The sequence below is a fragment of the Pterocles gutturalis genome, unplaced genomic scaffold (assembly GCF_000699245.1).
Source record: "Pterocles gutturalis isolate BGI_N339 unplaced genomic scaffold, ASM69924v1 scaffold10269, whole genome shotgun sequence".
In the NCBI taxonomy this organism is placed as follows: Eukaryota; Metazoa; Chordata; class Aves; order Pterocliformes; family Pteroclidae; genus Pterocles; species Pterocles gutturalis.
In genome coordinates, this window is record NW_010130705.1 from 99,945 (window position 1) to 117,321 (window position 17,377).

Here is a 17,377-nt window from a genome sequence, read left to right on the forward strand (position 1 = left end):
GCTGCTTTCTTTTCCTGTAGGTATTTACTAGTAATTCACTCAAGTCTTGTTTCTAAGGAGCAGGTGATCAGTTTCATTATCATCATTTCATTATGGTGTGATTCCCTGTTACGGTGAGATTTAATTATAATAAAAATGAAGAATTTCTGCCAGAAATTATACAGATAATGAAGGATATATAGAAGATAAGACATTACTGAATCAGTTAAGGTCAAACAAATGTCATCAGTTTCTAATATTTTTAAAATAAAATTTAAGTTTTTCCAATAAATATACATGCATGAAGTTATTAATCCTTTCTAACATGTAATTAAAACCATTTCCCTTTTAAAGAAAAACAGAGTGATTTGGCACAGCAGCAACATGTAACTTACACAAAGGTTAAAAAAAAAAAGAGCTGTGTTGCCTCCAAAATGTAACTGCATATTTATCTTTTTCTAGTGGCATTAGTGGAATAACAGGCATGGTGTTGGACTATGGTGCCAGTCAGATTTTTTTTTTTCCCCCCAATCTCCATTTATCTGTTCAGTCATCTGCTAGTAATTTGTTACCTCATCTATTCTGCTATGTATATTATTCCTTAATTTATATTATGAGCTACTTTCGGGCTTGGTGAGTCCTAAATATGTAGAAGAGGTAGTTATGCCATGTTAACAAGCCTCTGCTTTGTATAGCTTCAGACAAAGAACCCTGCACAGAGAAGGGCTGCACCCGATTAAAGACAAAATTCAAAGTGCCACTGCATACAGTTTGTCATAGTGTGTTGTCAGCATCATCACAAAGATTTTGAACCTGCTTAGAGTTACTCAACATTGCTCAATTCTCTAACCTCAGTCCTCCTCAGTTAGTCACTGTCGTTGATATGTAAATCATATTTCAAATAATTGTGGCATACCTAGGAGCAGTTTTCAAGTAGTGGCTTACTTCAGTGGGCTTAATGTAAATATAAAATTGAAGTGATACCTTATCAAATCAAAATAAGGATCACAAATAAAGGTTCGTTTGCAAACTTAGGTACATGTCTTGGGGGATGAATGTACTGGTGATGTATTGGGATGAATGCATGAACCCTTAAAGGAGAATACCTTTAGGGGTGGTATATGTTTATTATAGGAGACCAAGAGATTACATAAAGAATGGGAAAGGACTTCAAGTTCTTGATACTCTAGTATCTGGTGAAATTAGGTGTTTCTATAATATGCCATGTCATGAGTTTGCTTCTACCCCCACCCAAAAGCTGCATTTTTCATGAATCAAAACTTTGAAGACACTCTTTTACATATGTAATGTGAGGTGGAAATAATCACGGTGGTTTTCCATCACATATGTGATTATTGATAAGAAAATTAACTTATTGTATTTGTAAAAAAAACAATTTTAAAGCTAAGAATCGGTAAGTGATAAGTAGATTTTTTTCCATTACTTCTACCATATACATTGAGAAGTATAAATTGTTCTGTGCTCACCACCTTCATATAAATTACAAAAATTGACTGATGAAATGAAAGTATGAATTACAGAGGAAACAAAAGTGAAAATATCTTTAAAAGAGTTATTTTACCTCAGTGATTTTAGGCCAGTCTTAAGATCCTGGTTCTTGTCCCAGTTCTAGATAATGTATTAACTGCCTAGGGTAGCCCTTTAGGGGATTGTTAGTAGTCATTAAGGCCTGGAGTATAATGTTTTAACCTCTCAGCTTGCACAAGTGTTTGCTTAGTGAAAGAATATATACAGCTTACACACATTCATTAATATGTAGATATATGCAATCAACTCTTGTCTCAAAGTAAAGATCTGTGGCTCCATTTTGCTGTGTACATTGCAGCAGTAGATGTTTAAGGGAAGAGGAAAAGAAAGCATGAACTTCTAGTAAAGGAATTATAGTGGAGTAATGTTTTCTTTCTGAAAAATAAACTCACGTGTGAGAGACTGGTTTTCTGAAGTCACAGCTTGAATTTTCAGTTGTTTCAGTGCTGAATCTGTGACTCCAAATGCAGAGACCTTGTTTCAGAAGAGCTTTAATTTTTAGAGTATCGTGTAATTTAAGAACACTATGACATGAAATTTGCATTTTAATATTTAATATTAAATTTGTACATTTGTACTCTTCTGAATAAGGTTGATTATCATCATATGGAAAGGCTTTGGAAACTTACTAAGTTTAATAATAGAAATATAATCAAATGAGGACTTGCAGAAAATGAGAGATTATAGAAATAAATTAGAACACTAGATGGCTATTACCAGTTAGCATGGACCAGAGGAATGGATGGTAAGAAAGTATGGCACTTATAAATGCTGTAGCTGAAGTGTAATGATGGTAGGAAAGATCTCATCCTGTGCAAACATCAGTGAGCACCGTACTGGAGAGGTGTCAGCTGGGTGATAACCTGCACTCGGCATTTCCTTTAAAGCTAAGCAGAGCTTCAGGAACCCATTGCAAAGCAGAGTTACATCAAAATGAAAGCACTTGCTCACTGGGGCCCAAAAAATGTTTTGTTAAAGGGCAAGATAAAGCCTTGTGGCAGAGGTCAAAGATCCATGGGTGCTTGGGTGCTTGTTACAAAGGGTTAACTTGCCACTTCTCTGTTTTTTTTCCATGAACTGGTAGCCAATAGATTAAGGGTGTTGGGGGGACCTAGACTGGGCTGGTCTGAGCAGGTAAGGGCTGCAGGGGCCCTTAGGGCCATGGTATCTTGTGGCCTTCAGAGTTTTTTCATTCTGCTTATTTAGTAATAAAACATCTTGGATTTTTTTTTTTAATAAGGCATTGAGTGACATCTTCCTATAGTTAAAGAATGAACAAGAGGAGTAATGATTTTCAAGTAGAGTGATACGAAAAACACCCCTTTCCTTTCTCTGGAAGAGAGTTTCACAGATATAGTAGAGGAATGTTAAATGTGCCCTTGGAAGTCCCCAAACAGCAGGGGATTGTTAAACACTTGGAGGCAGCTCAGGTGGGAAGACACCAGCTCTGGTAATGTGCACGTAGACTTCAGTTGCAGATGTTCAAAACAAAGTGACAGCACAAAATTACAGATACATATCTGTAGGTGTAGAAAAAGATTGGGAAAGTTTGAAAATTTCAGTGTGTGACTTATGCTTTGAAGTAAATCTTTTTACTTTCTCCCTTTGTGGGGTTATGTTATGTATATTTAACTAATGGAAGGAGGGATCACTTTAGAAATACTTTTTGTCCTATTTGTTACACTTGTGATAAAAGCCAGCAGACTGCAAAAGGAGCTGTAAATGTCTAATATGCATTTATTAGCTCAGATACTGTTCAGTCTCACTGTCTTTTATAGCAAGGGAATGTTGATTTCCACTTAGAGATGACTAGAAACCTTGCTATCAGCAGGTGTAGTCAAAGAGCACAGTCTTAAAGTCGTAGAGAAACACATGGATGTACTTACAAACTCTTTATGTAAGTATTTACAAACCAAGAAAATGTAATATTTAAAAAGCTAACAAACTTAATGAGTGATTTTTTTGCAATAGGTCAGAAATAGGAGAGGAAAACGTGTCCACAGACTTTTAGAATCTTTTTTGTAAGATGCTTTCTGTTTAGCAGCTCAGGAAAGAGGCAAGGAGAAAGGGAAGCTTTGTGCAAAATGACATTTGTAATGCAGGCTTCCCAGGTAGGCAGCTCTATGCACGTACTCTGTTGATAATGGTAAAAATAAGGTGAACAGTGTGATTCTCTTAGTGTTCTAGATAAATCAAGAAAAATCTATTATTTTGATGACCTTTGACAGGGCTTTGTCCTTCTGGAACTGTTCAGCAGATTAATAATTTGATTGTGTTGTCATGGAATTACAGCTTTTTTAATAAATAATCAGTACTTTGTTATAATTAGGTCACAATCTACAAAAAAAACCCAGGAATTAAAAAATCAGACTGATTTTATAAGCTGAAAAAAAAAAAAAAAAAAAACCAAAACCTGATGACTAGATGTAGAAAAGTCTAACCCTGGTTTTGTAAGATGGAAACAGGGAGAGGGTAGAACATGTTGATTTTTGTGGGTGCTTGTGTGAGGAGAGACTTCAGTCCCATTTGGTAGGGGTGCCCTCTAGTGCACTGCAGGCTAAAGGCAGCGATTTCTTCAGTGCAGTAACAGGGTTCTCTTTGTAGGATAAAAGGACATTTGCACAAATTATGATGCCTGAGATGGGCATAGATATATATACACATAAATATATGTATATACACATAAATATATTGGAGTGTGATCTGGAGTTTCTTCTCTTTGTATGGAGATAGCTAATGAAAAATGAACTTACATGTTTACTCTTTATTTTTCTCTTACAAAAAAAGATTTCTACCAAAATACATTTTTAAAAAAAAAGTTGTTATTCTTTAGAAGGTCTCTAAGTGAGTGGTAATATTCAAATCAGACAGGTCTGTCACTCGTCGTAATGTTGCACTTTGTTAATTGAAACATGGTCCCAGCCATAAACTGCAGCTGTAGCTCACTGGAGTGAGAAGGGGCCTTATCCTGAGCTCATCACAGCTGCCTTGCTCTCAGTATCCAGCAGGAAGGAGCTGTAACCCCAGTGTCTCCAGCTCCTTCCTTTGGAGCGGGATTTTTCAAATATGCTGGGGCTGCCATAGCAACTCCTGGTGCAGTTGACCTTTGCCGACTTTGCTGCTCAGGTTATGTTTCAGAAATGTGGGATTTTATTTTCATACTTGCATCTTGATCCTTTGGGAGGTGGATCTGCAGGGTCCACTGTGACTGGGACTGCTCCAGTTCGTGACACAGACTGTCATAAATCCTGGTGACTCCAGGATGCAGGAGCTGAGGTAAGGAGGCCTCTGCTCGCTGCCTGCGAGCACGTGGATTGGTGCTGTCTGTGCCATGCCACACACGCAAGACACCTTGAGCTGCGCACACTTCAGGTGAAGTTAAGGGGCAGGGATGGTGCAAGGAAGAAAGCAGACATGTGAATCCAATTTGTGTGTTTCGCAGATTAGTGAATGAGGAGGAAGAGGCGATTATTTCACCCAGATGTTAAATGCTTGTATTCTTAACCTAGTGGAGTACAAGCATTGAAGTTCTCTTGGTGTCCCTATAAATCAAAAATATATTAATGTCTCTGAAGTCCATTTCAGTTTAGAGGTTAATTTTATGCTGGCAATGCTGTACTGCAGGTGTTTTTCTTCTGTTCTAGTTGTGTATTGCCCTCCCATGTCGGCAGCGGTCACCTGTCTAGGAGCACCTAGTTTAGTATCAGTGTGTTACAGCTAGTGACTGTCTTGATGATTTTTAAATTACGTATTGATTCTCTTCTTAATGCCTTTCCTCCCCCGTGCTTTGTTTCTCCTCATTGGCATTCCTAGATGACTATCTTTGTTCACCAGCATTTTTGTTCACTATTTTCATCATCTTTGCAGACAGGTCAATATTTGTTTCCTACACACCTTTTGGTAAATAACAACCCCTTAAATCTTGTGAATGAGATGGGTCTTGTTCAGAGGATAAGGAAGTTAGTCAGGAAGTGGGATTATATACATGCTAAGGATAACTCTGAGTTAACAAATGAGTTCGCATCAGGAAAACTCTTAATACATCTTCACTTGCTTTTGAAGGTACTAATGTGGATTCTCAAGAACTATAGTATTTGAGCATACTTCCCATGTTGTGCTCCCTTCATGCTTGGTTCTTAATCTTTGTGCAAGGGAAAATATGTCTGTTTCTGCTTTTATGTGCTGCCCAGTAGGAGCAATGTGAAACCAAACAAGAGGTAAAGAGCATCTATGACAGGAAGAAAGCTTTTGGGGATTTTATGACTTTCACTCTGTTTTGTAAACAAAGATGTATCAAAATATAATAAATCTGCAGCTAGATGAGCAGTGACACGAAGGCTGGTTTGTATTTATGTATAAATACATGGCTGCTATTACCTTACTGTCAAAATACACAGCCCAAGGATTTTCAAGTGAGATATATATAGAGAATTAACTACCTATCTTTTCCATTTACATAGTTTTATGTGTGTCTGATAGTTAATATCAGCCTGGATTTATGTAGCTGAAGCAATGAACTGTGAAGAGTTGTAGGATGCTGCACTTTGGCCACAAGAGCATGTGTAGCATTACGCCCCAGATTTAAAAGGTGATTACACTACTACTTACTACCACTTTGTGGAAGGTTACTACCTTATTCGTAACCTGTGGTAAGGGATCGCACTCATGTGCCACATCCATTTCTATGCAAAGTCAGTTTTAGTGGTGTTTTAAGGAGAAGCCATCAAGTATAATCTTCAGCTATTTAGCTGTGCAAAAACATCTCTGTCTTGTCCTTGGTCTCCAGTAATGACAGAAGCCCAGTACTTTCTCTATAATGTTATCATTTTGTCTCAAATGTGTGTTTCTGCATCTGTTGGGGAGTGCTGAATGCTACTTACTGAGAAGTCCACTTCGATGAAGAAAATTGAATTGGGAACCTTGGCTACAGGGGTGTAGGTTTTGGGAGTGGGATGATGTGGATCATGCGCCCGATCTCTTGAGCTATTCACAGAGAATACAGAGCGTGCTTTATTTCTATGCTCTAGCAAAATCAAATCTAGACAGTATTCTCTCCATGGTGGCGGTGCTTTTTGCTAAAAAATCAATACTTTCTTTTTGTGACCTTTTTGGTACCTTTAAGTGCCCATAATATGTAAAGAGAAATTATACCAGTTGAAGTAGATAATAATATATTAATTTCTCCAACATGTCTCTAACAACATCTGTGTGTACTCTATTGGGAGTTGCTCAGAAGAGTAATTTCAACCAGAAGAACCCATTTCCATGTCATCTGCATCTTTAGCTGCCTGCAAAAATGCCCATTCTGCTTCTAGCAGTTCATAGTAGACATTTGCAATGAGCACATGAGATTTGATCACCTGTCTGTAATGATGGTCCTGCTCTCTTGGAAGTGCACTTACTGCAACTGCTTCATGAGAAGACTTAGGGTGATTTGTATGAGGAACTTTTATTTTGATAAAAGTGGAAACATTCCAGCTTGAACCCTGCTATAAAAAAGTTAGCAGCTGCTTTAGGATTCAGGAAGAGATGAGCCAGGAAGAAAAGCACATGGAGCTGTTCTGTCTAGTTCTGACTGAAACATTTGGTGCCTCTTCAGTAGGCTCAGCTAGGGTTTATGAGGCACAATCAGGCATAAAGCCTTGTCTAAGAGGAAAGATAAGTCAGAGAGGCAGAAGGTTTTCTGCCCCACTTTGTGCTTTGCTTTGTATTCCTGTGTATTTTGTACTGATACATGTATCTTGAAAAACAGGCGCGTTAAATAGGATGACTTAGTCACTTTCTATAGCAGAGGATGTAGTGTATCATCTCAAAACAGGATTACACTTTCCAGTACCTTAAGTCACAGACTTTCAGGCACTAAGGTCACATAAAGGTATTCAGAAGATAACAAAAACATCACATGGTGATTCTCCGCATCCCCCAGTGAGCAAACAGTAATGTGATCTCGTGCTCCTATGCCAGAGAAAAAAAGAGCAGATGTGGCTGTGGATTTGCAGGTGCACAGAGAGAGATGGATTCAAAATAAATCAATAAATACAGACAAAAGGCCAGGTTTTTCCAAAAATTCCACCTGCTTCATGGAGGTGACCCTAAGCATCCAGATCATGGGAAGCAGAAGCTGCAAAAAAAAAAAAAACAACAACAAAAAAAACCAAAAACAAAAACAAAACCCCAAAACAAACAAACAAACAAAAAAACACCACAAAAACAAGAGGTATAATAAATGTACCATTGGGTCATTACCCCAGATGGAAACTTCATAGGACAGAGTGTGTCTTCTCAGTGTATATGCAGTTTGTAAAGGGTGGTATCCACCTGGAAAACTTTCAGGGTCTACGAACCAAAACAGTTCCTGATTTGCACAGTTGTAAGACCTATGATTATTTTTTTTAATATTCCATTCCAAAATACCTAGGATTTCTGTACTCAAAGCTACTTCGTGTCATCTTCAAATTAAGTAGTTCTCTGTCTTTTCTTTGAGGTAGAATGGCTGTGAATGGAGTCTCACAGTGTGAAATTGCTGTATGATGTTGGTTTCTCTGCCACAGCAATATACGGGTCTGGAACAGAGTTTCTGGGATCAAAATGGGACAAAGGATAGCTTATTTTACAAGCACCATGTCACTTTGAGAGTCGTGAGAAACAAGATTGTTTATGTAAAATAGTCCTGGGTATTGAATTCTCACATAAAGTAAATTATTTTCTTGCAAACTGGTCAAGAAACTGAAATTATAAGATTCAATGCCTATAATTTTGTGCAAAAATGCTAATCTGTCTGACTTTTAATGTTTTTCGAAAATGTTTTCATTTGAATGCACTCCTAGTTTGAATTGCCTAGCAGTCACTTTTTGATGATCCAGTTGTCTCTTTGAAAATCTGAAAATCAGAGAAAAAGCATTTCCAATGCCTTGTAGACTTGAATTGCAAACCTTTCAGCCGAACTCAATGCATTGATTATTCAGGCATTTACTATGTGGGCTTGTAACAGTCTTTTTTTGTTATAGAGAAGTTTATTATACTGTCGTTTCCTCTGATGAAATATGGATTAATGTTTTAAATGATTGCATAATATAGCATGCTAGCCAGTATCAGCATTTTCATTTACGTCATGAAGAGCTGTGACGACAGGCAGAGGCATCGGTGGATAACCTTTGAGTAGCTGTGTCTGGGTGGGTCACCTAAGAGGTGGTTGGCACCTGTCTTCCACCAGAGCTCGAGCACACGTTCCACTTTAAGGCTACTCTTCATTTGTGGATCAGTAAAGTCACTCTTGTGTGCTGAAGGCATCTGATGCTGCTTATTTATTCTGCAAAAAAGCCCTGAAAGTTTCATCCGTGTTACCCGTGTGCGCAAAGCAATGGAAATAGCAGTATGCAAAAATTAATAAATCTGTTCTCAGTAGAATTCAAGCTGGGAAGGTGGCTCTACAGAAGAAAACTGGAAATTAGTTTTATTAATAGAATAAAGATTGTGATTTATAGAGATACATTCATTTTTTTTTAAAGGAACATACAGATAAATTTTCTAGAACTCTCTGTGAGCGAACTTCGACAAAAAATTATTTTCTGACAATTTATGACAGTCAGAATGGAAACCTTTTTAATAACCTGGGATGCTGGTTGAGTTTATGAATGTTCACCACTCCTGATGCACGGGGCAACATGTCACTTAAAGCCTCGTAAATGCAGATGCTGCATCTACCTTTGCACCAGCTCACGCAGTCCCGCGCAGCCTGGTGTTTGGGTGAGGCTGCATCTTTCACACAAGGAGGTGCCCATGAATGTACATATACGTGTATGGCTGTGCACACATACACAGGTATGAAAGTATATAGAAGTGCATACACGCAGTACTATGTCCATTAAATTGGGCCTTGGAAGCTGCTTTTTGACACTGTACACATCAGTTTGAAGAACACCATCTTAGGCTCTCATGAGGTGTTGATACTATCATATTTTATTATATTTTTCTCTTAATTTATTGCATATTAGAGGTAACAAACACTGTCAAGCAACAGCAGCTCATTCATTTTAGAAAATTAGCAAAGCCGTGTTGTGAGCCACTGCTTGAGAAGCAGGTGTCATGGAAATGTCTTCTTTGTTTACTTGTGAGACTGTGTGTTTTTCTGCAGAATGTCCTTCTGTTGATCTGTCTCATGTTAATAATTGTTTTTTAAACTTTGGTACCTTCCCCTTGTGTGCTAGTTTTGTGCGGTGGTAATAGAATTGAGACTGAGAGAGACTGTGAATGGTAAATAGGCTTCCTAATGAGGAAGGAGTGATTGGGTAGAGTTTGAAAAAAACAATTTTGAATGCATCTATAATTTTGTTTGAACTTCAGAACTCAACTCTTAATTATGTTTTGCAGGATATGAATGATTACTCTCCAGTATTTAGCAAAACACTCTACAGGGGAATGGTTGCTCCTGATGCGGTCAAGGGCACTGTTATCACCACCGTTTCAGCTGAGGATCAAGATCCTCCGGTAAGCAAAAAGGTTCTATTAATACTCTACACCCAAGAGGGAAAAATCTTTAACCCTCATAAGTAACCTAACTCTCTCAACAACAAAGGTGATTATTATGAGTTTCACAGAGCAGTAACTCATACATTTTTTATGTCAGCCTGTCCTTTGTCCTTCTGGACAGAGGCTGCGTTTACAATGATTGTTCCTGAAGCTGGCAAATCAATGATACAGCTCCTTTCTGTCATGAAGATTTTTGGAAAGCTCCTTATCCGACTTCACAGTAGAGATGAATAAGAGGAACAGGCAGGAAGGGAAGCTGTGCCTGTCTTTGGTACAGTTCTGCAGCTTAAAGAGGAAACAAAACACAACTTTGTAAGATTGTGTAAGACTGTCTCTTTCTTGATTTTGCAGTCATTGTGCATTTCCAGTCTGAGACATCACAGGGTCGTGTGGAACTGTGCAGCTCACTAGCCAGCCCTACTAGATGTGCACTTGCTGTGGGTATAAAGTTTATTTCTGCCACTGGCTTTTATTGCTGTTCCCTGGTGAGGCACTTGATTGACAGAACTGGGCAAATATTTTTGACTTGTTAGCTATTCTGAAGGGGAATATCAATTTTTGTAATCAGGAGTTGATGAACACTGGTGACCAGATGATACACTGAGGACAATAAAAGCCAAAGATGTTCTGCCAGACAGGTTTAATTTTTAATTGTTAGTGTTTGGCATATTAAGGAGAATAATCCTCAGGGAGAAGAGTTCAGAGAGAATGTGCTGTGCACATTAAAAGCTGATGGCAGTGCTTTCACACAAATCAACTGTAGCTTCGCTAAATATGCTACATGGTAATTTATTCACCACCCAAGGACAGAAATGCTAAAGCAGTGTTTCTGTAAGGACAGTCCTGCTCTATCCCCTTGTAAAAAAGTGCTAACACACAAAGGTAAGTAAATTCCCTTCAGGTGATAGGTATCAGTCAGGTACTACTGAACTTGGAGGCATTTAAGGTAGTTTGTAACAGCTGAAAATCTGGACTGTTGTTTGATTAAAGTATATGAAAGACAGCAGTATCATCAGGTAGGTAATGAACAATGGTAGTTAATAGCGCTGCAGAATATTTAGTCTTGGACAATTTGAAGGAGGGTATTAAGAGATGTTGGTCCCAATTTTGAGTGCTCTGCTTGCAGAATGGAGCCTGAGGTGTGTGTTAAGCTCCTTCCACAGAGCACAGGCACATTAGAACACCGTCCCAACCAGCCAACATGTTAATCACAAATCTGCTGAATAAGAAGCAGTACAGTCAGCACACATATGTGTTAGACTGATTGGTAAAGGCAAGTGGGAATTTCTAGTGTCTTGCTGTAGAACTTCTTTCAAAAATGCATGGCCTAGGACAGTTCTGTTTGTGGCAGGCACCTACGCTCTCCTGAAAAGATACATCTGGGTGTACTCCTAGTGTTTGGCACCCAGCTGGAGAAAGATGACATAGTGGTAGGGCCTGCTCTCCACCCTTTGTATCTTGTTACGTTAATCTTGCTAGGAAAAGCCTTTCCATGGAATGTTAGAGGCGTAGGCTGCCTTCCCTCCACTGGCTGAAGGAGTCAAACTTTGAGCTCTATTTCCATGTAAAATATCTTAACTGCCAGGAAAGAGCCTGACCAGGGATCCTGACAAACCTGAAGTGTCGCTGCAGGCATGTAGATGTCTTCTAAGCCAGGAAGTTGTTATAAAGGTAACAAGCTGTGACACCTGTGAAGTTGAGGGATGTGCAAGGTTAACCAGACTTGTACCTGCATCACCTGATCATCTTCTGGACTTGAACTGCTATGCCTAAGCAAGGGCCTATTTCTCTAGTAGCATTGTAGAAGTATAAAATGTAGAACTCCCTGTTGTAGTACTTCATGTTTCATGAATGTCTTATTCTTCCATATGTTAGGTGTAATAATTTGGAGATTACAGAATGGAAATTGAGACCAACGTGGGCAAAGTTTCTGGGTGGCATTAGAAGCCTGCAAGGGTTATGTTTACATGATATATTACACAAAGGTATTAGCTTATTTTACTAGTATTTCTTCCTGAATAAAGTACTTGTACTGCTGGAGTGCCACCACCAAATCAGTAAAACTTTCCTGCACGTAAAGGGGTCTGAATTGCATTCAGCATTTCAGGGGGTTCAGGAGATGCTGCTTAGCTGGAGAAGATTCTCTGTTGCTCTCCCTAGTGGACTTGGGAACCAGGGAGATAGGAAACACCCTCTCCCTTCATCCTCAGCAGTCAGCAGCAAATAATTCAAAAGGAAACACTCTGCCCATATCATGAGTGGAGTCGCTTCAGAGTGATCTGCTAGTGGAGAGTGGGGAAAACTGGCTGTGCGTGACTGCTGAAACTGTGCTATTTTTTGATTGCCACAGTAGAAATCTAAAATATTAAGTTTTTTAGTCAAGAGTCTTATGGACTTGTCCCTGCCCCTTGAACCAGTACTTATTTGCTCCTAGGAAGTTTATCATATTGACCTTTGAGAAAAGTCTGCAGAACAGGATGTTAAGGATCAATGAAACTGGGCAGGGAGATTGATTTTTATTCCATGGAAATTTTGTCATAACTGGGTTAGTGAGGATAGAAAAAAAAGTTGTTTATTGGTGCCAAAGAATCACTTTTTAACTTGTTTTTTGTGCAGCTTTTATTTAATAGTATCTGTTGTCTTGCAACAGGATATTTTGATCTCGACAAAGTATTTGCCCATTCTGATAGAAGCTTCATTTTATAATCCCTGGATTTAATGTGTCTAAATTATAAAGAATAAGCTATCACTGAGATGCTGAAGGAAACAAAATGGTTCAGAAACTGATTAATGTATAGCAGTTCTTAGTCCTGTGGAATCAACATTTCCTAAACCAAAATTATTTCACTTCTTCATTTAAAAAAAAAAAAACCCAAACCCCTCTGAACTCTCCTTTTCTAACATTTCTGACACTATCACTTGATCAGATAAACGTCGGAATTGAACATGGATAAACTTGTGTGCTGTTTTGTATGGTGGGTAATAATGGCCATCTCTAGGTGGTGTGAGAATGGTAGAATAAAAAACCTGACTAAAGAGCTCATATCTCCCGGATTCCTTTCTTGTGATTTCCTCATGTATTTATATGGATTTTTTTGTATTGTTTTCAGTGCTTTATATTTGAAAGATGTGGGGATCGCATCTACTTGTGTGGACAAATTGATGCACATATTGATGCACATACATCAGAGATCAAAATAACTGCATATGGTATCCTGGTTATTACCATTTTAACAGACATAAATTGCATATGACAATAATGTCAAGATAATGTTCTTCAAAATCAGCTGTTGCATTTCTTTGATTTTTATGAAGACTAAAAATGAAGCTACCCTTAGTCATTTAGTGAATACAATGGCCGTAAAAGTTAGCCAACTATGGAAGAAAGCTTTTAAAATAGTTTTTGAAAGTTGGTATTTTATTTCAAACTAATGGCTAATAGTTTTTACTTATAAAATAAATTTTTTAAAAAATGGTAGAGAAAACTAGCAGGCATAAGTGGCTTTTTTTTCTTTTTCTGACTGAGCCAGCCTGTTTAGATGTTTTGTACTACTAGCAAATCTGGATTTACTTGGAGCTGGCTTTGACATTAAGTGGTGTCACAAAGTATTTAGTACGAATTCATTAGAAATTGTTTTAAAAAACAGCAGGAGTACCTACCTCTTAACTTGCCTTAAGGGAAAGAATATTCTTAGTTATCATCATCGATATTTCAGTTGTGTGTTTGGGGTTTTTTTAACCTGGTGGAATGTGATTTGCACAGTACTGATACATCTGTTTTATCGGTTCTGGAAAATAAATATATATTAAGAAAATAATTGTGGCTTTAAAATATACCTAATTATCAGGGCAGGTCTAATAAGACCCTAACTCATTTGTAGTATCTAAGCATGAATTTTTCTGTTGTCATTTTACAAGTAATGTAGACTATTCCCCTGTCAACATTAAACTCAGCGCAGAATAAAAGTCAGGCTAGATTTTTTTAATCATCTGCAATAAAAGATTTTCAGACCTAATCAGCTCTTCAGAGACTGCCCACGGTCTTCAGCAAATCCCAGCTTTGCTCTGCATTGTCAGATTAATATGGATGGTATGAGAATCCAAATTTGAATGCTCAGCACCTGCATGTGATTTCTCTACAGTAAGGCAAACTTGAATTTTCCGTCAGCAGGAGAGAAGGTTTGGGGTAAGATGGAGGTGTTGAGTGGTGTCAGGGGTGTTTGGCGCTCCATTTCACCCCACAGGCACCATCCTGAGCCCGTTCCTCCTCTGAGCTGCTGTACTGGGGCTGTGGTGGTGTTGCCCGATTGTTCCTACTAGTCCCCCAATAGCCAAGGTGACAGCAGCAGTGATGGGCATGTAAGTGGTAGAAAAAACTTTCATGCCACTGAAGTCAAACTTAATAAATCATCTGTAGCAAAGGTAGCAAAGGATGCAGGTATTTTACCTACTGTGTTACTTTTTGATTCTGGCAGTGCTCATTTACTGATGTTCCTGAGAAAAGATGGAGGTTTTATCTGTGGCTTTTGATTTCTAAAGGACAAGTCGTAAATATAACTGCAAGCAGTAAATGGTCAGTGAGGGTGGCACAGGTACAAACAGTGATGTAGGTAAAAGATGAGAGGCTAAAAGAAACCGGTGACATAGAGTTTTCTGGTTGAGAGTAGCTGTGTATTTCCTAAGTGATTTGGAAGCTTATATCATCTAGGTGTGGAGGTGCCAGAGTGACTACAGTACACTTTCAAAAACAGTGAGAAGGGGTGAGAGTCAGCTTTTACTCTTAAAGGAGGTACTGTTTGATTCATTTATTGGAGATGTAGATAAAGGTTATCTTTTTTTTTTCTTTAAAAGAGCTCCACCCATCAAATCTGCATGCAGTAAATTATTTTCAAGTCAGCATGTCTTACCTGTGTGAATGTGTATACACGTGAACAAATAAATACCTGAGTCAGGATGTAATTTTCTCAGTTTAACCAGTGCCTAAAACATCAAGCCATCATTAGAATGCAGCTGTTGATAATAAGATTGATTTGGTTGGGAAAAACCCAGATATTTGTGGTTACTGTTAACAGTTACTAAATTAAAGCAACAATTATCTGTGCTATTGTAAAATGCTTCCAAGTAGGTATTTCATTATGTTTTTATTTTGGCCTGTGGATTTCAAAGTGGTCAAAAAATCTTGGCCTGAAGGCATATGAGATTTCTGATAGTTATTCCTTCAGGTCCCTAGTGAAATGTCAATTAAAACAAAAACTAGTGCTTTTCACTAAAGGCCATAGCAGGATTTGAAGGGTTGTCTTGAGCAAATGTCAGTTTAAATTCTTACCAGTTTCTCCTTCCCTTTCTTTTCCAGTTTGAATTCACTTTTTTGCAGTGACTGAGAATATAAATTATGTTTCGAAAGTTATTTTTCATTTGTTAAAACCACTCTAATTTGAAATACTACTCTGGTCATTGAAATCTGGTTAATTTTGTTTTACATGTGTTTCATGAAATATGATAAATCAGCTTATTGTCCTTTGATTTTTGGAACACTCCACTGTATATTTTCCTTCAGTTCTAAAATAGTTATATGGTATCTGATTTTTCAAATTAGTACATTGTGTGGTTGCTCACCCTGTCTTTCCCAGAAGAGCTTACATCTACTTCCAGCCACACTACGAGTAAAGGGTAAGAAAGTACTGAGCAGAAAGCAACAACACCACACCAAGGGGGACAGAGGGAATTATGGTGATAGCCTGGAGCCACGGTTATATAGCTGCCAAGGAAAAGCTTGAGTATGTCTTCAGATCTTTTTAAAAACCTCCTATACCTTACTAAAATCAAAGTCTTCTATTTTATGCACATTGCAAGCAAAGTTGTCGAAGATAAGTTTTCATATATCATCTTGAGTTTTATTTCCAGAAGTGTTGTCCAGCTGCAGCTTAAGGACTTTGTCTATTTCTCTGCGGTTTCTTAGTGTCTACGAGTGGATTAGTTTAGGCTGTTGGATGTGGTCAGGCATTACGTTCCAGGCAGGTCTGGAGCCCTGCACAATGAAGGTGTGCCTCTAAAATGCGCTTGGACCTCCTCAGCACCAGGTGCAGAGTCACTCAGGCTTTGCTGTATTTCTGTTCCTAAAGTTGCTCCAGTGAGTCCCAAATGGACTTGACTCGCTGTAAACACAGTGTAAACAGGTGTCTGAGCAATCCCAGATAGAAATACGATAAAACTAAGTGTGAAGCCCAGTTTTTTTCCACTATTAAACTCCTTGCTTTGTTTCCTGAAAGAACTCCCTTGGCCCTATTTGAGCTTAATTTCTCCACTGACTCTGTTGTGCTGAAGACAGTGATCTGACCAAAGATCAAAAACATTGGAAAGTGCAAGCAGGTATTCTGTGTGAGATGCATAAATCTGCAAGGGTTTTGTGCGGGTGGGAAACCACAGAAACACTGCATTTCTGCTGGAGGTGCCAAAGAAATGCTTCCAGCAACTAAAGGTAGATATGATAATATCCTATAGAAAGAAATATTTAAGTGGTAGTTTGCTTTAGCTAACACAAATGTATGGAGTTTTGGTTTCTCAGAGGTATTTTTCAAGTCTTTACAGGAAGATATGATACTTCTGAATTTTACTAGCACAGTCTTTAGTATCCCAAGCCCGCATCTATTGCCATCTATTCTTTGGGCAAATAGATGAGATGTTAGCTTAGCTCTCAAACAATGATGGACAAGTGGCCTGCCCGAAAGGAGAGCTTCTTAAAATGTTTTGGGAGTGGCAAGTGAAGACCTATGGAACCAGTGTCTAGACACCACTTGGGCCATCTGTGTGAGTCACCACTTCTGCACGGGGCAGCTGAAATTGCTTTTAAGTTGCCTCCCTCATGCTGCTTTTCCAGTCTTTGTCTTGGGTTTTAATTTGACTTAAACTAAAAATAAATGCTAACCCATATTGTACATGGCCACAAAAAAAGACATGGCGTATCTTTGTTTCCTACACAAGCTACTGTCTAGTCTGAATGAAAGTGACAGGGATAGTCAATTCAGGAGCAAGAGAAAGGAAGGCAAAATTACTTTTTTGGCTCTGTGGAATGATCAAACCAAATGCACAGCAGAACAATGGTTTGCTTTGAATCTTCAGAGGTCAAACTCAAGGCTGGGGAGGTTTTGCTGATGAGAAAGGGCTTTAAATCTGGCTTACTCCCTGTTATGTACCAGAGTTGACAAATCTGTATTTTAGATTTGTGAAATCTACAGATTTTTAGACAACTGCATGTGGAGGGATTTGAATGGTGGTTGCTTTTTTAGTTCGCAAAGGGGCTACCTGTGATTGTGTTCAGCAG

The 17,377-nt window shown here is 38.4% G+C and overlaps 1 protein-coding gene across 1 annotated transcript in view; it reads left to right on the forward strand.

The window, feature by feature from the left end:
* The window catches only part of LOC104466785 (protocadherin-15-like), a gene marked incomplete at both ends in the record, with an annotated part of 108,892 nt that extends 98,878 nt beyond the window's left edge, over nt 1–10,014 (forward strand). The window contains one exon of the mRNA XM_010080321.1: nt 9,898–10,014. Coding sequence (XP_010078623.1) covers nt 9,898–10,014 — 117 coding nt within the window. The remainder of the gene's footprint in view (nt 1–9,897) is intronic.
* Between the last annotated feature and the right edge of the window lie 7,363 nt (nt 10,015–17,377).